Source organism: Scyliorhinus canicula, chromosome 8 (assembly GCF_902713615.1).
Source record: "Scyliorhinus canicula chromosome 8, sScyCan1.1, whole genome shotgun sequence".
NCBI lineage: Eukaryota > Metazoa > Chordata > Chondrichthyes > Carcharhiniformes > Scyliorhinidae > Scyliorhinus > Scyliorhinus canicula.
Window position 1 is genome coordinate 78,280,234 of NC_052153.1, and position 23,440 is coordinate 78,303,673.

At 45.6% G+C, this 23,440-nt stretch overlaps 1 protein-coding gene across 3 annotated transcripts in view; it reads right to left on the reverse strand.

Moving 5' to 3' along the window:
* Positions 1–487: 487 nt before the first annotated feature.
* The window catches only part of ercc6l2 (excision repair cross-complementation group 6-like 2), a 115,455-nt gene continuing 92,502 nt past the window's right edge, over positions 488–23,440 (reverse strand). For all 3 annotated transcript variants that reach the window (XM_038804791.1, XM_038804792.1, XM_038804793.1), the window contains exons 18-20: positions 18,555–18,709; positions 6,283–6,467; positions 488–3,554 (exon numbers count right to left, since the gene is read on the reverse strand). In XM_038804791.1, coding sequence (XP_038660719.1) covers positions 2,579–3,554; positions 6,283–6,467; positions 18,555–18,709 — 1,316 coding nt within the window. In that variant the 3' untranslated portion in view covers positions 488–2,578. The remainder of the gene's footprint in view (positions 3,555–6,282; positions 6,468–18,554; positions 18,710–23,440) is intronic.

A 23,440-nucleotide genomic window follows, 5' to 3' on the forward strand; every position in this document is an offset into this window, starting at 1 on the left:
TCAACAGTACCTGACTTCTTCGAGGAGCACCCCTGGCTGGGGGGGGTTTGGCTCCTGGGCAACAGGGGATATTCACTGCGGCCGTGGCTGATGACACCTATTCAGGCCAGACTAACGCGGAGATCCACTACGACACCCATGCAACAACCAAGGGCGTGATCGAGCGGTACTTCGGCATCCTGTGGTTCAGGTGCCTGGACCACTCTAGAGTGGCTCTCCAATATAGCACTGGGTCACCCATATCGTGGTGGCATGCTGCCACCTCCAAACATTGGGCAATAGAGGGGCGACGTGCTGGATGAGGATCATGATGAATATCAGTCCTCGTCCGACGAGAAGGATGCGGAAAGGGTGGGAATGGGCCGGACATAGGACGCTCTGATTGTCTCCAAGTTCACTGACTGTTGGGTGGGAGAGAATGGCCTGGGGTTCGGACACCGCATCCCACCTCCACATCTACCATCACCCCCCCACCCCCACCCCGGCCAACCCCTGCCTGCAACCCCCTCCGTGATACATACCTGCCACACGAGGGATTGCGGGCCCACGGTTGGCAGTAACAGCGGGTCTGGTCCATGGGATGGAGGATGATGACAACCTGCTCTGGGGTGAGTTCTGGTGCTCTCCATTGTTTGACGACGTCTGACTCCTACCCATGGTAGCTGGCCATTCCATCACATGGTCCCATCGATTCTCTGGGATTGGAACCCGAGCGTGAGCGCTGGCTAAACCTTGGTCCCTGGACCAAGCCTATCCTCAATATACCACCACCTCCCCCTCACCTTTGCGGTAAGCCCAGACCAATCCACCCCTCACACCCTTCTGACAGAGCACGGAGGCAGGTTGTAACATTGTCTACATCTGTTTAATGTGAAAACATATATACAGGCTTGTGCCCTAGCCCCTATCACTAAACTGTGTCCTGCACCCGTGCCAACCTAACTGGAGTCTACTTGTCTGGCCTTACAGGCCCTAATGTCACGCCTAGGTGGATCCCCAGATGGTATATCAGGAGTGGAGGCGGTCTTCTGTGATTCCTGCCCTGTGAAATGGGTCCCCTTTGGAGCAACTGGGCTGCCAACTTGTTGGCTGCGATGGCGCGTGTGGGGAGTGAAGTGTGTATATGTGGCTTCAGCTTGTCAGCCTCCTGAGTGGCAATTCCGGACTGGGTGAATCCGCACCGTTTCTCATTGGAATTGATTGTGTTTCATGTGGCCCTGGTGCTAGCCCCTTAACGGTTGTTAAATTGGTCCAGGTGTGGAGAGTTTTGCTGTTGATAAACTCCATGAATCCTGCCTCGGCATCAACACTTAGTCTCAGGAGAATCCGGCCTCATGTCTTCCTAACTTTATAGAAGTTTTTGAGGAAGTGACAAGGAGGATAGATGTGGGTAGTGCAGTGGATGCTGTCTACATGGGTTTCTGGACAGAGGAAGCTAATGTGTGACCTAATTAAGTTATGCAAAATTATGAGAGGCCTCGGCAGGATAGTTCCCCCTAGCTGAGGTGTCAATTACCGGGGGGGCATTAGTTTCAGGTGATTGGTGGAAGGATTGGAGGGCACATGAGGGAAAACCTTTCCACCCAGAGGGTAGTGGGTGACTGGAATTCACTGTCTACGTTGGTAGTGAGGCTGAAATGCTCAACTTATCCGAGAGGTACCTGGATCTGTACCCAAAGTGCTGTAACCTGCAAGGCTACAGACCAGATCCTGGAAAATGGGTTAAAATGAGCGGGTAGTTTGCGTTTTCTCTTTTTATCTGGGTGCAGAAAAGATGGGCTGAATGGCCTCTTTCTGCACTGTAACTTTTATATGGTTCCCAGACTTAGTCTCATGCATCTTCCTGCATTTATTCTTCTGTCCATTGCAGCACTGTTGCTGCTGGAACTGGAGAGATGCCGGCTAATCAGGGGCTCGATTCTCCGGTCCACAAGCCCTGTGTTTCTCGGCAGCGTGCCCTTGGCTGGCGATAAGATTCTCTACTCCCACTGCTGCTTGTCAATGGGATTTCCAATTGAAGCCACCCCACGCCACCGGGAAATCTGTGGGCAGGTTGCGCTGCTGGCGGGAACTGAGAATCTCAATGACTGGAGAATTCCAGCCCAGATTGGCCAGAAGGTCTCTCAGGCATGTCTTCTACCTGAGTAACGGGCTAGAAGTTTCTTAACGCTCATTCTAGTGTGAAATGGCTGTGGGACACTCAAGAGTTGGAGAGGACATGTTCCCCGCTGACTCTTCAGATGGCAGGAAACGAGATCCCCCTATCCAAAAAATTCTGGCCATGATCCTTTCTATACAAAATGATAGCTGTGCATACTGAAAATCCGAAATGCTAAAAATCCTGAGAGTGACAAATTAATTCATATAAAACAAGGACTCAGTTGTAAAACTGTCCCAAATGGTGTGGATGCAACAATGCTATTGGGTCTTCTTACCATAACCCATTACTGCCATCATTTGAAATTCAAATAAATTCCTATATAAGAATTTTTCATTTTTATAATTATTCTATTTAAATCAGTTAAATTATTGTTCATGTGTAGGTTTCTGTCACTCTTCTCCATTGTGCACTTGAAAGTTAACTCGCTAAAAATGTGCCCGATGTCGAGGCACCAGAGTCATTCTTTGGTTCACCTTTTTTCCATAAAAACTTGTCATTCTTTTTCCAAAGGGTGTCGTCTGATTTTTCTCCTTTTTTCTTTGATTTCAAACATAAACGCTCTATCACAGATAAATCTGTTGGTGTACTGACATACTCATTGTTACTTTGATTGAGGAAATCCCAGAAATCTTTTGGTTTGCGTTTTCCTTTTGGAATATGCCCTGATGTCGTTACTGGCTGCGCAGTATGGTTTTTCTTTCTCTCAAACAACGCATCCAGTATTGAGGTGTCACCAAGCAGCTCTGTGATTGAGCCAGTTTTAGACTGTATTGATTCTTGGTTTTTATCTGAGTCGCACTTTGATCCTTCTGCTGTTGGCCCTCTGTCTTCATGGTGCTGCTGACGTTCCACAGCCGCTCGGGAACTTGGCTCTCTCCTGTTTGGTTTACTCTTTGAGAGTACAGTAGTTGGAGAACTTGAAAAATCCACATTGATGCTACTGTCAACACCTTCAGCAAAATGAGTAGAAAAGGTTCTGCCCAACATTTTATTACTTTTAATATGAGGCAGTCTTGACTTATCGTCAGGTTTTTCTGAAATAACATTGTTTTTTGTTTCAAAACATGCCACATCATCTTTCAGATGCTCTTTCCTGAAATGTTTTGTTCTGCCGCCTGATAATCCTTGAATCAAAGAGCTGATTTGTTTTTTCTCCCGACTCTCCGAATGGTCTGTGACAGTACAGACTCTTGAACTTTCCACTTTAGCATCATCCTCAAGGGGAGGTTCTGTGGGCCCGGCTGGCATGATGCCACTCAGCTCTGGGTACCGGGATGTGTAAAACTCCCTCAGCATTGTCAGCCGATGCTGCGGCGTGCTGCTTAAAACATGCTCTGCAAGATCTTCCACTGAGGCCATGTTGAAATACTCAGCCATTTCAGAGAGTTGTTTTCTGCAACAGGAAGACAACAGCTTTTTCTTCAAACAGGACTATTAAGTAAACAATTCAATATTTAAAGCTGCAGCGAAAAAGTGCTACCTCTTCAAAAATCTCTTAAGAGTTAATACTGCCAAGTCACTGCTTCTATTTTTTGCCCTCCTCTCCACATTTTCCGCTTCCCTTCCCCCGGCCAAATGCTTGACATTGCAACTGATGTCAGCCAATGACCTAAATAATAATAATAATCTTTATTATTGTCACAAGTAGGCTCACAGTAACACTGCAATGCAGTTACTGCGAAAATCCCCAAGTCACCACATTCCGGCGCCTGTTTGGCTACACAGAGGGGGAATTCAGAACACTCAATTCACCTCACAAGCAGGTCTTTAGGACCTGTGGGAGGAAACCGGAGCACCCAGAGGAAACCCACGCAGCCACCAGAGAACGTGTAGACTCTGCACACAGTGGCCCAAGCCGGGAATCGAACCCTAGTCCCTGGCACGGTGAAGCAATAGTGCTAACCATTGAGACAAAGATTAATCCTACCAGATGAATTATTTCCCAAAGACCTTTTGTTGTTGGAGACATAGGGGTCGTGGGGGGGGGGGGGGGGGGGGGGGGGGGGATTACATTGTACTGGAGAAGCTGAAAGTCATTTAAACCAAGTGATACTCTTCAATCCCCACATTAGTATCACCTAATGTACAAATGCAACATATATTCCTAATACTTCTGTCACTTTGCTTTCCAAATGCTAAATAAATCCCATTTGATCCCTCTAAATAATTTGGCATTATTTAGGGCGAATATCATTATGAGACGATAATGGCCACTCTCAGAAGTCTTCATTTCATAGCAACACATTTGAATCATTAGGAAATAATATGTGGCAAGAGCTGAGTAAGAAAGCTGTACTTATTTAAGGAACAAATCGGAAGCCATTCAAGCTTCAAACTTGTGGTTTATAATCCCACTCAAACCCCGTTTTATTAAATTTCAATCTTATCATTTACTTCCAACCAGCAATCGTTCTACAAATTAAATATCCAGAATGTACATAAGAACATGACCAGATCGTGACATGATCAAGATTCAGGATTGAGGCAAGACTGAATATTTTAGATTACATAAGGGAGAAAGATATACAGGGTTATGATGACAAGGAATGGATGAAGGATGCTGTGTGCAGCATAAATACTGACACAGACCAGATGGGCTGAATAGTCAACATTGTGCCGTATTTTCTGATCTCCTGCTGATATAAGCTAAGGTGACGTAGACCAGAATGTGTTTGAAAGCAAGATTGTCTGACCAGGAGTCAGAAAGTCCTATTCCCAGTTAGCATATAGCGGTAACAAAATGCTGGACTTCTATTGATACCTCCTTTTTCTCTGTCTCTCTCTCTCTCCACCTCCCCAGCTGGCTCAGCTGTCACTCAGACATGGATCCAGTGCTTTTTATTGCAATTAGCAATGGCGCAGGAAGTTTAAAAATTCCCCTATCACCTCTTGGGTTAGTAACAGAAACACAGCAATAGAAAGGTTTCCGGTCACTTGCTACCATTTTTATGTGTTGGTATTATTTTCAGATCTATGGCTAATCCTATCTGCAAGATTCCTCTGTGGCGGTGGGCAAAAAAAAGTATTTGCCAGGGAATGCTTGCACAGCTGCACCACCGGGTCTCAAGTAGAGACTGCTGTATCTGCATCCGTGGCTTCAGAACCTGTGTGGGCTGCGTGCATTATTCAGCACAGCACCAGTGAACAGCTGAACATAAACAAAAACTGACCAGGACACATATGTGGCCTTTCAGCTCACCCATGATTACAAAGAAAGGCTCAATTGTCATTTACCATATAATCAGTTCATGCCTTAACACATTCATTATTGCTCAATTATTGTATTATGGTGATGGCTGTCAAAACAAGATTTCTTGAATCAGTGATCTAGAAAGTGAGAGCTCTAAATCCTGTACAACGTTTCTTACAAAGTTAAGATTCACAGAGCATAATGCAACAACGTAATCAGAAATGAGAGGAGCACAATGGCTTCTGGGAAAGTACTGGCCTATTTCTCAAAATGAACCACTTGCTATTCGGTCTGTATATCCCTTGCCTCGTTCTACAGTATCTTTGACAGGGCCTGCACTCTGCTATCTACACTACTGTGAAAAAAGGCACTGTTAACCTGAATGGAAACAAAATGGTGAGTGGAAGAATAGGTTCAGCATTTCCTGCACATTATGTAGTTGTCCCTTAATTTGGCAAATACATAAATTTGGTACACTCAGTGAGAACAGTCTGAGCTCACATAATAATAATCTTTATTGTCACAAGTAGGCTTACATTAACACTGCAATTAAGTTACTGTGAAAAGCCTGTGGTCGTCACATTCCGGCGCCTGTTCGGGTACACAGAGGGAGAATTCAGAATGTCCAATTTACCTAACAGCACGACTTTCGAAACTTGTGGGAGGAAACCGAAGCACCCGGAGGAAGCCCACGCAGGCACGGGGAGTACGTGCAGACTCCGCACAGACAGTGACCTAAGCTGGGAGTCGAACCTGGGACCCTGGCGCTGTGAAGCAACAGTGCTACCGTGCCCAACTGCTTTCTGGACTCATGTATACAAAAGATAGATAAGTCCCTGAAGCGTTACCTGCAGATAAAGAGCACAGCTGCCTTAACAAAGAGGAAGTGGAGCCCTTTTGACCTCGGATTTGTGTCTTCATGTTCACTCACCTACAGATTGCTTTGGGTGTTTTTCCAATCAAGAAGGTAATGCCACCTGCTCGGTGCACCTTCACCTCTGTCTGTGCGACAGGATGCAGAAGTGAGAGGGGAGGTAACTTCTGAGTTTCATGCGTTTGATGCTGCTGGGCGGACTTTAGAGAAAAACCAAACACATCAACAGATTCTTGAAGTTTCTAAAAGAAAAACAGAGGTCAAATACTTTCCAGAATAAAGTCTTAAAATGTTACACAGGATTCAATGTGCTCGCATCTCCAGATAAACAAGTGACTGATCTAAATATAGACTTCCCAAATCTCTTCTCAGTCACCTAACATTGTTTAGAATTTCTAAGTGAATGCCGAGGACCCGGGTCACTTCGTCTGGAGTTTGCACATTCTCCACGTGTCTGTGTGTCTCACCCCCACAACCCAAAGATGTGTAGGGTAGGTGGATTGGCCATGCTAAATTGCCCGTTTTGGAAAATTTAATAAAAAGAATTCCTAAATGAGGCAAAGTGCAACATTTGTAATAAATTTAACCGATTTAGTTTTCTTTAATGACCATGTATTAAACACAAGTAAATCTTCTGATACATTTTACTTAAAAACTGAGTTTTACATAAACTAGTTACACTTGTATAAAATATGTAGGGCTGGATTCTCCGCTTGGTGGTGCCAGAAGAGAGAATCGCACAAAATGGAAAAAAAATCTGTTTTGTGCCAGGTGCCAACTCCATGATCTGGTCCCTTGCTGGCAGCAATATCGATGTTTGCACCTCACACCGGCGGATCCATGCAAAACCATAATTTTCATGGATTTTGATATCATTGACAGCTTATACACTTCATGCTCCGCCCCTCTTAGACAAAGTCATGTGGGCGCGATTTAGTGCAACTGCTTATAAGTGGGGCCTGGGTGCCATGGCTTTGGATGGGGAGTGGGATGGCAAGAAAAAAAAAGGCTGCCGCCTAGACACACTCATACTCCAGCTGTATCATCAATGGTCTGGGCGTGGCTGAGCTCAATCGGGGACCCACCAGGTGTTGGCAATCCTCAGAAGTGCAGTCCCACTGCAGAGGAAGCTGGGGATTAGCAGAGCTCACCCTAACCAGTGACATGGACTTGTGGGTGCACTTCGGATTCCTGAACGCAGTGGGGGGGGGGGAAAGGATTTCTCTGAGCCATATTTGTGGCTGCAGTGAGTGTGTTGCAATTGGCGTGCTTAAAAAAAAATCCAGCTGTCAGGCTCCTTGGCGCTAATTCCTGCCTCAGCAGTTACAACACCCACTGGGCTGGATATTTCTCTCAATTTGGTCCGGCAGAGTGCTGGCCATTTGCATGCCCTGACTTGCTTACTGAAAGCGAAACTGTCCCCAACGGAAATGTGAATTGCACACTATTCAGTCCCAGCGGGAAAACAAACAGAGAATTCCAGCTGTAATCTTGCTCAGGACTTTCTGACATTTTAGATTGAATTGCTGAATAATTCAATGATTAGTCATGCAACGTGATTGGCTTGGTGCCTTGACTAATGTACCCTCATTCTTACTATCTTGGATCACACACTGCCACATGAGGCTTTTAATCTAGTTATTTGTACACATGCTGACAAGTACCCCAATCTTTGGCTTGTATGGCCACCTTAAAAATGTGAGCCACCAAATAATACTTGCCCTTCAATACAACTCAACAGCAAACTACCTGCTAAATGAGACCTGCTTACTCAGGCGCATGTAAAAGATCCAATAGTGCTATTTGGAGAATAGCAGGTTTCCCCAGTGGTCAAGCTAATATTATCCCTCAACTTATACCTCTAAAACAAATTATCTTGTAATTATTACATTTCTGTTTATGGGATCTTGCTGTGTGCAAAACGGCTGTAGAGACTCCTACATTATAACAGTGATTACAATTGAAAAAGTGCATCATTGATTGTAAAGTGCTTTGGAATGCCCCGAGTTTGTGAAATGCACTGCAGAAATGCAAATTCTTCCTTTCTTATAGAGATCATGGAATCAAACGTTTTCACTGTTCAAAATGGTATGTCCATCTGAGGATCGCCCTGTTTGCTAACAGCCATTATAAATCTCCCTTCAATCCAGAAAATAATGTTAGCATAACTAATTATATCAGTGGTAATTGCGAGGGAAATAGCAGCAATATCAGAAAGTGGTCTTCGTGCATGTTCTCAATCACTGACTGTTCCAATCCATGCTGCTGGCAGGAGATGGATTCTGTCAGTGAAAGACTAGTTACGGATATTGATATTGGCACAATTACCAGTTGAGGGGAAGTGAACCATAATGGTGAGTTTGTGCTTTTCAAATGTTATGTGTTCATTCTGCCTATACAATTTGGAATACCATGAGTTGGAAGGACAGAAAGACTGGATCAATTCTACAACATCACTGTAGCTATCAGCTTGCATTCCTTTGTCTGCACCTCTTCAAAATAGAAGACCATTCTTTTACCAGGAGGCTAAAATCTTCCTTTAGTTTTGAAAGCATTAACAATGTTTCACAGTATGGCATTACAGTAAACCATAAGGCAAAGGAAATAAAAAGATTCAGAAACAAACACCTCCGAAAATCATCCTTCATTTGCTCCACTTTCGGGCCAGATTTAGCTTATGCAACCGTTCCCATTCCCGCGCCACCCGGATGCCTAGGTACCGAAAGCTTCCCCCTACCACTCTAAACGGCAGCTCCCCCAATCACCTCTCCTGCCCCCTTGCCTGGATTGGAAACATCTCACTTTTCCCCATATTTATTTTATACCCTGAAAACGGGCCAAATTCCCCCAGAATCCTCATAATTGCTTCCATCCCCTCTAATGGGTCCGATACATACAGGGGCAGGTCATCTGCGTAAAGCGAGACTCTTGTGTTCCACTCTCCTCCGGACCAGCCCCTTGAGGCTCTCAGCGCAATTGGCTAACGCGAACAACAGTGGGGAGAGGGGGCATCCCTGTCTCGTCCCCCGATGCAGCCTAAAATAGTCTGATGTGTCCTATTCATCCGTACGCTCGCAATGGACCCAGTCAATAAAGCCCCGCCCAAATCCAAACCGTCCCAGTACCTCCCACAGATATTCCCATTCTACTTGATTAAAAGCCTTCTCTGCGTTCATTGCAACTACCACCTCCACCTCCCTACCTTCCGGGGCACCATGATCACATTGAGCAACCTTCTTACATTGGCCACCAACTGCCTTCCCTTAACAAACCCCATCTGGTCCTCCCCAATAACGTCAGGAACACAATCCTTAATCCTAGCGGACAAGATTTTGGCCAGCAGTTTGGCGTCCACAATCAATAGGGATAATGACCAAAGGACCCACACAGATCCGGGTCCTTGTCCCGGTTCAGGATCAATGAAATCATGGCCTATGACATCGTCGGAGGAAGCACCCCACGCTCCCTTGCCTCATTGAGTGTCCTCATCAACAGCGGCCCCAATATCCCAGAAATTGTTTATAGAACTACACTGGGTACCCATCCGGCCCCGGGGCTTTACCCGACTGCATGGCCTTCAGACCCTCCTCTATCTCTTCCGACCTGATCGGGACCCTCCGCCCTTCTACCAGCCCCCCGTCCACCTTCGGTAAATTCAGCCCCCCCCCCGGGAAGTGCCTCATCCCCTCCGGTCCCGCTGAGGGTTCCGACCCATACAGCCTACTGTAAAACTCCTTAAATGCTTTATTCACCCCTGCTGAGTGTCCAACCAGGTTCCCGTCTCCGTCCTTTACTTTCCCTATCTCCCTGGCTGCCTCCCTCTTTCTATGCTGCTGTGCAAGCATTCTTCTATGCTTCTCTCCATGCACATAAATCATCCACCTCGCCTTTCTCAGCTGCCGCACCGCCTTCCCTGTCGTTAACAAGCCAAACTCCGCCTGCAACCTCTGTTGTTCCCTTAAAAGCCGTGCCTCTGGGGTCTCCGCATACTTCCTGTCGACCTGTAATATCTCCTTTACCAGTTGGTCCATCTCTGCCCTGTCTACCTTCTCCCTATGGGCCAATATCGAGATCAGCTCCCCTCTGACCACCGCCTTCAATGCCTCCCAGCCCACCGCTGCCGAAACGTCACCCGTATCGTTGACTTCCAGGTAGTTCTGAGTACATTTCCTCAACCGCCCGCACACCTCTTTGTCAGCTAAAAGTCCCACGTCCAGCCTCCAGTGTGGGCGCTGGCTCCTGTCCTTGCTAACCTGTAGGTCAACCCAGTGTGGTGCATGATCTGAGATAGTAATTGCCGAGTACCCCGTGTCCACCACCCTCGTCAGTAGAGCCCTGCTCAAAATTTAAAAAATCAATCTGGGAGCACACTTTATGCACGCGTGAGTAGAAGGAAAACTCCTTCACTCTCAGCTGCTCAAATCTCCATGGGTCCACCCCCCCATTTGCTCCATGAACCCCTTTAGCTCCTTTGCCATTACTGGCACCCTGCCCGTCTTTGAACTCGACCGGTCTAGACCAGGATCAGTAACTGTGTTGAAATCCCCTCCCATGACCAACATATGCAAATCTAGGTCCGGGATCTTCACCAGCATCCTCTTTATAAACTCCACATCATCCCAATTTGGCGCATACACATTTACTAGTACCACCTGCACCCCCTCCAGCTTCCCACTGACCATAATGTACCAACCTCCCACATCTGTAACTATTCTTCCCGCCTCAAATACCACTCGCTTATTAATCAGGATTGCAACCCCTCTAGTCTTCGAGTCCAGCCCCGAGTGAAAAACCTGTCCAACCCATCCCTTCCTTAATCTGATCTGATACTCTAAGATGCGTCTCCTGTAGCATTACCACGTCCGCCTTCAGTCCTCTCAGATGCGTGAACACGCGTGCCCTCCTAACCGGCCCATTTAGCCCTCCTACATTCCAGGTGATCAGCCTAGTTGGGGGGCTCTTTGCCACCCCCCCCCCCTCGCCGATCAGCCATCACCTTTCTTGGGCCAGTCTCCAGCCTGCGCCCCACGCCTCCACTGGCCCGCCCCCAGGCAGGCTTCGCCCCCGACCTCCTCTCTGTCCCTCAGCAAATGTCCCTCCCTCATCAGCAGAACATTCCCCCCCTCCCCCCCAGTAACAGCACAATGTAAATCAACCCCTTCAATAAGCCTAACATCTGCTTACCCCCCACTGCGCTTCCGTGAGCTAGCCCGTCCAACTAGTTTGGTGGCCCCCGCCCCTGGCGCCAGACATTCTCCCACCAATTGTTCCCCCCCACCCCCCACCCACCTGCTCATACACACATATTCAATCGAAAAATCAGTCCTAACACAATTCCCTAGAAAAAAAAAGGCCGATAAACAAAAAGATCTAACAGGAGATCCAACATCTATCAAACACACCTCCATCCCCATCAGTGCAAATATAAACTTTAACTCACTCAGCTCTGCAACTGGCCCCAAATCAATACAGAAGGCACTACAAATAATTTCCAACAAATGAAAAACAAAATCTCCCGCTGCAGCTTCAGCCCAAGCCTTCTCTGTTCGTCTGTTTCTCCCTTTGCGAGCACTTCTAGTCCGCCTCTCCGTGCACCGATGTGGGAATGCAATCAACAATTGCCTCTCCCATCAATTTTCCAAATCACGTCCAGTAAAAAATCGGGGAAAAAGATCCAAAGCGGGACCCGAGCGGGCGCCATCAAATGTGCGACCTACTCCTTCATAGCCACCACCGGAAGTCCCAAGCAACCTTATTAACCAGCCCAAAAATTACATTCAGTGAAACAAGGGGCAGAAACATAAATACATCTGGTCCTGGTGCTTCAGGAGAGTTCACTGGTTTGGATAAAAGTAAATATGGAAACCTGCTGCGATCCATACAAAAGGCCTATTCTGATGCTTTAACTATTTAATCGGTTGCCCCAATTACTTTTGTTTCACCCAGGTAAAGATTCATACAGAACACCAGAAAACTGCGTGTGGAGATAAAGATGGAGCGGTATCGCTGCTAGCTCTGTTCAATGAAATGACATAATTTTAAAAACTTAATTCAGAGCACAAGATGCCAGAATATATGATATGCTGTTTTACAATAATGTGGTCTCTTGTACTGCTGCAGCAATAAATCACACACCTATTGCTTTCACACTGGCTGTGTTTCTATTCAATTGTCGAAGACCTGCACCACAGCCAAGCTTTGGAAAATCAGTCTGCTATGATCAGAATTAAAACAAAGCGATAACAAAAGCAGCTCAACTTGTAGCATATGCAACTACATCAAATATGTTAATTAAGCATAAAGCTTAACGATCGACCCCCCCATTACAGGAAGTTTGTGGGTTATATTGAATACAGCTACTCAGCATGTGTTCTGAATTTTGTTACAATTGGTAATACAATATAAAATCTGATATTGTGTGTGCCAAGTTTTTACTGGTGGTTGTTTTCTTGTTTGAAGATCATGATCTGGTGGAATAAAATGAACTCCTGAGAGTTGAAAGATATAGGAAGATGGACCTACTTCCATATGTAACTAACAGAAAAAGGGCATCTAGACACTCAGCAGCAAAAGGAGCCTTCTAAATAAGAGTGAAATGTTTCAGAGTTTGATTAAAAATCTGCTACTGAGACCAATGTTAAAAACTATTGTACTGACATCAGGCTGACTAACTCCTCTGAGTCAATTTTGTTGCCAAGTCAGCAATCCTGACAATTTGAATAACGATATTAAAGACTTATCAAAAAGCAGGGTCAGACATGATGCAGAAATCTTTACAAATTCTGTTTGAAATGTTTTTTTTTTAATATACACTTTGGCAACCTACATTTCATAAAAATAACATTTCAAACATGCCCAAACAAAATTTATGCTCTTAGAACAGTTATATGGAAGTGCTCAGAATATCTGCTGTCTATGGACTGGCAGTTAGCCATAGCCAATGACTTTCTGTCACACAACACCTCAACAACAAGTAACCTGAGTCAAGAGCTTACTGCTAATCTAGGTTTGTTGCAAGTCTTCGCCTGATTTTCCTTATCAACTCCTGCTGTGAACACAATGGACTGTGAAAATATTCATCAGATTGGCCATGTTTTGTTTAAATGTGCAAAACTTGTGTTGACCTATAATAAAAACAGATATAGGGTTGGATTTTCCCATCCTATCAGGTGCTGAAGTGCATCGGGCTTTAAAAATGGCAAGAGGGACTTGCTTCTAAGATTTTTACCCTCATTCCCAGCATTGGCAATTATTAGCGGCATGGGATAGAGGGTAGGTCAGGAGCCCACACACTCCCAGCACCATTGCAGAAATGGGCATTTAAGACTTTTCGCAATTTTCATGCAGTCAGGTCAATTTTGGAAGATAACTTGATTCATGCCAGCGCAGAGGTACCATGAGCCATGGTTTGAAGTTGGGAACCATATGAAAGGTAAATTAAAAATCTGTTGTCAACTTATGTCATAATAAATGATGTATCGTAAGTTATATATGTTTTAACAGGGCTTTGTTTTGATAATGTAACTGATCATTAAAAAAATGTGTTTGCCAGGTTGGCATTTCTGATATCAGGCAAGCTGTGAAGGCAATGAGCAGCATTGTGAATGTGGAACACATTTTCAGATGCATTAGAGTACATTAGCCATTAGACTAAATGCTACACTACATTGTACAATCATGAAATCCAGATCTGATGGTGTGAAATGTGTCTCGAGGTTTTGTTGTTTTCCTTGAAGATCAGCTCAGCAATCTGTTTGACTGTTTCAAAGCTTTGACAGACAGCTGAGCTTTCGTTCATCTTCAAACACTTTAATGGATTCAGCTCAGGAGAGTCTGTTGACACAGTTGTTCAGTGGAATTTCAGTATGCATGCTTGTCTGACTTTCAAATCCACTAATGGATTCTGTTCATCATGGGTTGTTGACACAGCTGTCAGTGGGAATGTGAGCTTGGTTATTTTGATAGATTTATGAGCTGATCAGCTGATTACTTTTTTAATGGAATTCAAGTAATGTTTGTTTTAACAAGTCTATGAGCTTTACAAGTTCTTCCCAATATTATTACAGAGCTTATCAGTTTTGTTTATGATGGATACTGGGTGAGTGGATTGTGGGAGCATGGGGGAGAGGTGGGGTCAGGGGAGTATGGGGCAGCATGGGGCTGAGGGATGCAGGACATTGAGGATTAGAAGGCCTCACACTCATCTCGAGAACTGGGCCAATATATTAGTGAACGAAGGTGAGCCTTTTAAATTGGCTGCCTTGGCATTAGCCTGCCTCTGTCTCAGGCTTGCTGCTGACTCCAGCCCGTCCCAGACATCAGCCCGTCCCAGACACCAGCCCGTCCCGGACTCCAGCCCGTCCCTGACTCCTGCCCTGCTGCTGACTCCAGCCCGTCCCTTACTTCCTGTCTTTGGGCAGGACTGTGGCGTTGGGAAATCTCCTGACTACCGATTGCCACCTCCAAGTAGAAATTCAGGTCTGTAGTTTCCTGGTTTCTGACATAATCTATGGTGCATACCAAATTCATGCTGTAATATCACTGTTAGCAGGAGGTGGCAGGAGCAGGAACCCTTCCATCCTTGTTAACAAGGAACCTCCCTCCTTGTTACCACATTTCTATTACCACAGACAATAATGTTGAGTAGAATTACAATCTTTGTAATTCACTTCCTTTTTCTCGAAATAAATTATTTATTTTGCACGAAGCAATCAGTTAAAACAAAGGTGCTACTTGCCTACAAAAAACACTGTACTAAACAGGGAAATATATGTTCCCAGGAACATAGGATAAGGACCAGGCCATTCAGCCCTCAATTAGATTGTGCCGGATTTGTATCTTAACTTCATCAATTTGCCTAGATCTGTAGTAACCTTTCATACCCATGCTGAACAAAAATTCAGCTGTATTTACAAAGAGATCCCAGTATGCAGTTACCAACCTACATTCAGTGCTTTGATAGCTTTACACATATCTAGTCTTGTTCACATAAACCTTCAGACACGAAAGAGAAAATGCTGGAAAATCTCAGCAGGTCTGGCAGCATCTCTAGGGAGAGAAAAGAGCTAAGGTTTTGAGTCCGATGACTCTTTGTCAAAGCTTTGACAAAGAGTCATCGGACTGGAAACGTTAGCTCTTTTCTCTCCCTACAGATGCTGCCAGACCTGCTGAGATTTTCCAGCATTTTCTCTTTTGTTTCAGATTCCAGCATCCGCAGTAATTTGCTTTTCAACCTTTAGACAATTCCTCAGTTTTTAAAATGGACAGATTGGACAATATTAGAGTAACACTTTGGCAATCTTCCAACCATACCACAAGGCTGTACTAGAATGGGTCCAATGGCGATGGATATACTGAAAAAACTGGGGCTTTTCTCCTTAGAGTAGTAAAGTTCTGGCCATTAAGTTTTTAAAAAATAAATTTAGAGTACCCAATTATTTTTTCCAATTAAGGAGCAATTTAACATGGCTAATTCACCTACCCTGCACATCTTTGGGTTGTGGGGGTGAAACCCACGCAGACACGGGGAGAATGTGCAAACTCCACACGGACAGTGACCCAGGGCCGGGATTTGAACCTGGGTCCTCAGCGCCATAGGCAGCAATGCCACCGTGCTGCTCTGGCCATTGTGTTTTTAAACGTCAAATTACAATTAATTGCATGAGTTTTTAACCAGCTTTTTCCGTCTTTATAAGCTTTTTCTTGACATTTCAGCTCCAACCGTGACTGCATTTGCATGCCCATCTTTATTTTGCTGTACATGTCGTTTTTAGAAAGCGATTTAATTTCAGTGCTGTTTGTTTTCTGCAAGTATTTGTAACGTGATTTACTGCTTGGACAGCTTGATAACATCACTGCAACTTCCTGCAGGGAATCCCCATTAAAAAGTGCGGACCTGGAGTCATGCAGTCTGGTAATGGGGGGGGGGGGGGGGGGGGAGACTTTAACACGGTCCTGGACCCGGCCTGGACCGGTCTAGGTCTAGATCGGATAAGAGGCCGGCAGCGGCCAAGGTCCTGAGGGGGTTCATGGACAAGATGGGGGGAGTGGACCCGTGGAGATTCGCTCGGCCAATGGTGAAGGAGTTTTCTTTCTTCTCCCACGTCCACAAAGTGTACTCGCGGATCGATTTTTTCGTGGTGAGCAGGGCGCTAATCTCGAGAGTGGAGGGGGTAGAGTACTCAGCCATTGCAGTCTCGGACCATGCTCCGCACTGGGTGAAGTTGAGGCTGGGGGCGGAGAGAGGCCAACACCCTCTATGGAGACTGGACGTAGGACTATTGGCGGATGAGGAGGTCTGTGGGCGGATTAGGAGGAGTATCCAAAACTATGTGGCGACCAATGATACAGGGGAGGTTTCAGTGAGTAAGGTCTGGGAGGCGCTGAAGGCAATATCAGGGGGGAGCTAATTTCTATCAGGTCCAACAGAGAGAAGAGGGATAGGATGGAGAGGGAGAGGTTGGTGGGGGAGATACTCAGGGTGGACAGGAGGTATGCGGAGTCCCCCGAGGAGGGGCTGCTAAAGGAGCGCCGGAGCCTGCAAGCGGAATTTGACTTGCTTACCACAAGGAAAGCAGAGGCTCAGTTGAGGAAGTTACAAGGAGCGGTGTACGAGTATGTAGGATGCTGGCGCACCAACTGCGGAAGAGAGGCGGCCAGAGAAATTGGGGGAATTAGGGACGGGGGGGGTAACACGGTCCTGAGCTTGGAAAGGATCAATGAGGTCTTCAAGGATTTCTATGGTAAATTGTATGAGTTAGAACCCCCGGAGGGGAGGGAAGGGATGAAGCAATTCTTGGAACAACAGTGGTTTCCGAAGGTGGAGGAGGAGCTAGTAGAGGGATTAGGGGCCCCAATTGAGTTGGAGGAGTTGGTTAAAGGTTTGGAAGGTATGCAGTCGGGCAAGGCCCCACGACCGGACGGATATCCGGGTGGAGGCGGCGCCTTGCAGGGATACTAGCTTGGGGGCACTGCCGCTCTCGCCGGCACAGTACACCACAAGCCCGGAGGTGATGGCAGCACAGCACTGAGGATCTGGGGTCAGTGGAGAAGGCACAGGGGGGAGGTAGGGGCCTCAGTCTGGACCCCGATACGAAACAACCACAGGTTCGTCCCGGGTAGAATAGATGGAGGGTTACTAAGCTGGCACATCAAAAGGTGTATCGAAAGGTTGGGGGACTTGTTTATAGATGGGACTTTCTCTAGCCTGAAGGCACTGGAGGAGAAATTCAGTTTGCCCCCTGGGAATACCTTTAGGTACCTACAAGTCCGCGCTTTCTTGAATAAGCAGTTGGTGGAATTTCTGCTGCTGCCTTCCCGCAGGATACAGGACAGGGTGGTCTAGGGCATGTGGGTAGGAGATGGAAAGGTATCAGACATATACCAGGAGCTGCAGGAGGCGGAGGAGGCCTTGGCGGAAGAGCTGAAGGGCAAGTGGGAGGAGGAGCTGGGTGAGGAGCTGGATGAGGGCCTGTGGGTGGACGCCCTGGGCAGGATCAATTCCTCCTCATCTTGTGCCAGGCTTAGCTTGATTCAGTTGAAGGTGGTCACCCAGGCGCACATGACAGCGGCAAGAATGAGCAAGTTCTTTGGGGTGGAGGACAGGTGTGTGAGGTGTTCAGGGAGCCCAGCAAACCATGTCCATATGTTTTGGGCATGCCCGGCACTTACAGAATTTTGGAGAGGCTTTGCAAAGGCTATGTCCAAGGTCTTGGACACTCAGGTAAAGCCGGGTCTGGGGATAGCGATATTTGGGGTGTCAGAAGATCTGCGAGTGCAGCAGCCGAAAGAGGCCGGAGTCCTAGCCTTTGCCTTGGTAGCCCGGTGACGGATCTTGTTAATGTGGAGGGATGCGAAACCCCCAAGTGTGGAGACTTGGGTTAGTGACATGGCTGGGTTTCTAAGTTTGGAGAGGATAAAGTTTGCCTTGAGAGGGTCCTTGCTGGGGTTCTCCAGGCGGTGGCAACCGTTCCTGACTTTCTCGCAGAACGTTAAGTGAGGAGGTCAGCAGCAGCAGCAAACCGGGGGGGGGGGGAGAGGTAACATTTTCACCACGGAGATCATTAAGTCTCTCAGTGACACTGTCAAGGACAGTGGTGAGCACCCTTGCTTCACTGCTGACTACAAAATCCAGGCCGACAGAATGGCAAAGCCATGAAAATCTAGTCAGATCATCTTGGAACCCATATTAACTTTCTACAGTGGTCGGTGTTATTGAGAACTAGATAGCCACATTAATGAAGGAAATTCTATAAACTCATTAATAAAGTTATTAAATGGTACAATGCAATTAATATACATAAAATGATACTGTTCACTCGCCATTTTACCTGACTAGCGTGGACTGCTACATTGGCAGGAATCTGGGAATATTGTTTCAGCTCAAATACATCGCGAATTGCAGTATGACTCATTCGATTTTCAGCCTTGCTGGATCCAATCACATGTTGGTTTGAATGAATGAAAGCCACTTCCTGTACGTCACCTAATAATTAAAACATTAAATATCAGTCAACTGTAACCCTGTCATTTAAAGCCGTTTTAAAAGAAACAAGCATCTCTCAGGGAATTATGTTTTGTACCTTGCACAACAGTTTCATATAAAAGCAAGATTTTTCTTGTTTATCTTTTCACCTAGTTGGGTTAAACTCAAATCCACTTTACACTGAAAGAAGAATTATTGGTTGAAATGCACTGTGGTGCTCCTCAGTTGATCAAAATGGATTTGAATTTTGGAACCCCAAACAGCCAGTTCTCACTTACTTTCCCAGACATGTCAGAGATTTGAGCCCAAGCACCCTCTGTGATAAAATCAGACTGCTAACATCCTTGTATTTATTTAGAAAAAGCCTCCAACCCATTTGCATTCAATGCATGTTATTTATTTCTGCAAGAATATGGCTTCTTCAATAATATTTAATAGAAACATTATTTAAAATCTTTACCAGCCATATCACGCAGCGCAGTGGTTAGCACTGCTGCTTCACAGTGCCAGGGACCCGGGTTCGGTCCCTGGCTTGGGCCACTGTGCGGAGTCTGCACGTTCTCCATGTCTGCGTGGGTTTCCTCCGGGAGCGAAGGTTTCTTCCTACAAGTCCCGAAAGACATGCTTGTTAGGTGAATTGGACATTCTGAATTCTCCCTCAGTGTACCCGACCAGGTGTCAGATTGTGTCGACTAGGGGATTTTCACAGTAACTTAATTGCAGTGTTAATGTAAGCCTACTTGTGACAATAATGAAGATTATTAAATCATATTCTGTTTGTGACCTGATTTAATTGATTCCCTGTATCAGCTGCACAGAATCAGAGAAACCCTACAATGCAGAAGGAAGCCATTCAGCCTATTGAGCCTCCACTGAATTTCTGAAAGAGTATTCCACTCAAGCTCAGCTGGACAGGCAGTGGTATACTGGTATTGTCACTGGACTAGTACTCCAAAGACCCTGGGTAATGCTCTTGGGACCTAGGTTGGATTCCCACCAGGGCAGTTGATGGAATTTGAATTAATAAAAATCTGGAACTAAAAGTCTAATAATGATCTTGATTGTTGTAAAAATCCATCTGGTTCACTAATGTCTTTTAGGGAAGGAATTCCGTCGTCCTTACCTGGTATGGCCTTCATGTAACTCCAGAGCCACAGCAATGTGGTTGACTCTTAAATGTCCTCAGGGATGGGCAATAAATGTTGGCCCAGCAGCGACACTCACATCCCATGAACAAATTTTTAAAAAATCACTTCCCCTCCCTTTCCTAATAACACCGTAGCCTAACCGACACATCTTTTTTGAAAACTAAGGGGCAATTTAGCATAGCCAATCCACCTAAACTGTACATCTTTGGACTGTGGGAAGAAACCAAAGTACCCAGAGGAAACGCGCGCAGACAAGGCGACAACTGAATTCGGGTCCCTGGCGCTGTGAGGGAGCAGTGCTAACCACTGTGCCAGCCAATTGAATAAACTCCGCAATCAAATTAAGGAATCATTTGCTTTAAAGTTGGAGCAGCAAGCCACTTCATTTTTTGACCTAGCTTAGATTAAGAATCATACACATTCAGGCACATTCAGATTGCAGGGAACATAAAGACTGACACTAAGAGTTTCTACAGATATGTGAAGAGAAACAGATTGGTAAAGAGAAATGTAGGCCTCCTACAGACAGAAACAGGGGAATGCATAATAAGGGACAAAGAAATGCCTGAGCAATTGAATACATACTTTGGTTCTGTCTTCACAAATGAGGGCACAAATCAGATCACAGAAATGTTGGAGAATGAAAGGTTTAGTGAGAGGGAAGAACTGAGGGAGATCAACATTGGTAGAAAATGGTTCTCGGAAAACTGATGGGATTGAAGGCGGATAAATCCCCAGGGCCTGTGAATCTGCATCCCAGAGTGCTTAAGGAGGTGGCTCTGGAAATAGTGAATGCATTGGTGGTCATCTTCCGGGATTTTATAGACTCTGGAACTGTCCCTGCAGATTGGAGGGTAGCTCACGTCACTCAGATATTCAAAAAGGGAGGTTGCGAGAAAGCAGGGAATTATAGACCAGTGAGGCTAACATCGGTAGTGGGGAAAATGCTTGAATCCATTATCAAGGACTTTATAGCGGAACATTTAGAAAGCAGTAGCAGGATCAGTCAAAGTCAGCATGAATTTATGAAGGAAAAATCATGCTTGACAAATCTGTTGGAATTCTTTGAAGATGTAACCAGTACATTGACAAGAGGGAGCCAGTCGATGATGTATATTAGAACTTTCAGAAGTCGTTTGACAAAGTCCCGCATCAGATTATTGTGCAAAATTAAAGCGCATGAGATTGGGGGAAATGTATTGAGGTGGATGGAAAACTGGTTGGCAGAGAGAAAACAAAGAGTAGGGATTAATGGATCCTTTTCAAATTGGCAGGAAGTAATTAGTGGGGTACCACAGGGATCGGTGCTGGGAACCCAGCTATTCACAATATATATTAATGATTTGGATGAGGGAACAAAATGTGACACCTCAAAGTTTGCAGATGTTACCAAATTAGGTGGGAGGGTGAATTGTGACGAGGATGCAGGGATCCTACAGCAAGATCTGGACAGGTTGGGCAAGTGGGCAAATCAATGGCAGATGCAGTATAATTTGGATAAGTGTGAGATTATCCAAGTGTGAGGGTACAGGGCTAAATCGCTGGCTTTTAAAGCAGACCAAGGCAGGCCAGCAGCACGGTTCAATTCCCGTACCAGCCTCCCCGAACAGGCGCCAGAATGTTGGCGATTAGGGGCTTTTCACAGTAACTTCATTTGAAGCTTACTTGTGACAATCAGCGATTTTCATTTCATTTTTCACTTTGGAACAAAAACAGGAAGGCAGATTACTACCTGAATGGTTGTAAATTTGGAGAGGGGTGTGTGCAGCAGGACCTGGATGTCCTTGTGCACCATTCGCTGAAGGTAAGTCTGCAGGTGCAGCAGACGGTAAAGAAGGCTAATGGCATGTTGGCCTTCATTGCGAGAGGTTTCAAGTATAGAAGCAGGGATGTGTTGCTGCAATTGTACAGGGCCTTGGTTAGGTCACACTTGGAGTATTGTGTGGAGTTTTGGTCTCCTCTGTGAGGAAGGATGTTCCTGCTCTCGAGGGAGTGCAGCGAAGGTTTACCAGACTGATTCCAGGGATGGCAGGACTGTCATTTGAGGAGAGATTGACTAGGTTGGGATTGTTCTTGCTGGAGTTCAGAAGAATGAGGATCTCATAGAGACGTATAAAATTCTAACAGGACTAGACAGGGTAGATGCAGGGAAGATGTTACCAATGATGGGTGTGTCCAGAACCAGGGTTCACAGCCTGAGGATTAAGGGTAAACCATTTCGGACAGAGATAAGGAGACATTTCTTCACACAAAGAGTGGTGGGCCTGTGGAATTCATTACCACAGGAAGTAGTTGATGCTAAAACTTTTGATATATTCAAGAGGCGGCTGGTATAGCAGTTGGGGAGAATGGGATCAAAGGCTACGGGGAGAAAGTAGGATTCGGCTATTGAGTTGGATGATCAGCCATGATCGTGATGAATGGCGGAGCAGGCTCGAAGGGCCAAAAGGCCTCCGCCTGCTCCTATCTTCTTTTTATCTATGTATGTATGTAACGTGGTAGTTTTTGCTTTGCACTGACATTACGATTAAAGAGGTAGCTTTTGGGTACAACCTTGCAATGGCAGTGCACGCCTGAACCAAGAGAGGCAAGGATAGGCAGGAAATGGTCCTTGAACCTTATCTATATATTTGGGACAGGTCTCCAGGAACTAAAGATTAATCTGCTGAATGCTGCGGTGAGCAACCCAGGAGATAAATCATGACAACAGAAAATTTTTTACTTTGAAGACTTTTGTTTATTAATTATAAAAATATTGAACAAGAAAAAAGGTGTTTGACTGGATAGAGTGGTTGGAAACAGAGGTTCATACGATGGAAACTCCAGGAGTATGTCCAGCCAGAGTTGACAACCATTTACACGATGACCAGGTGGTACCATGGCTTGTCTCCATACTGATTACCAAGTCTACGGAAATGGAAAATGAGGGGCATTTCTGCTGCTCCTGGATCCAGAGTACGAAACAAAAACCTTTTTGATTGAAACCCACAGGGACTGAAGAATTGTGAATTGGGATCCGCCTGCTGGTAACTAATTACTCAGGAGATTTTTAATAGGACTTAGGTCTCAATTGAAGTCTCTCGAAAGTACTCCACAAGGGTTTAGCACTGAGACCTATTGAACATAAGAACATAAGAACTAGGAGCAGGAGTAGGCCATCTGGCCCCTCGAGCCTGCTCCGCCATTCAATTAGATCATGGCTGATCTTTTGTGGACTCAGCTCCACTTTCCGGCTCCACTATTGGCTGGACATAGACTGTCTTACATCTAAATGGATATGCTTTGTGATTATTTTACAACTAAAGAGGGAATTAAGTGTATTAGTATCAACCCGATAGTGTAAATACAGATTATCTAGTTTCAGGAAGTGAGAATATTACTGTTTCACTTTGAGGTCTTTTGGGTCATTAAACGTGATTTACATTTTAAGTTTACTGTCAATGAAAAGAGGTGATCGACTTCTCCCCAACACTGGTCTTGTGAAGTGTGAATGCAACATACTTTTAGCTCCTATTGTTGCAAAGGCTTAACAAGAGAAAACAAACATCCTGACTTTGCATTCCACTCTAAAATAAATATTTGC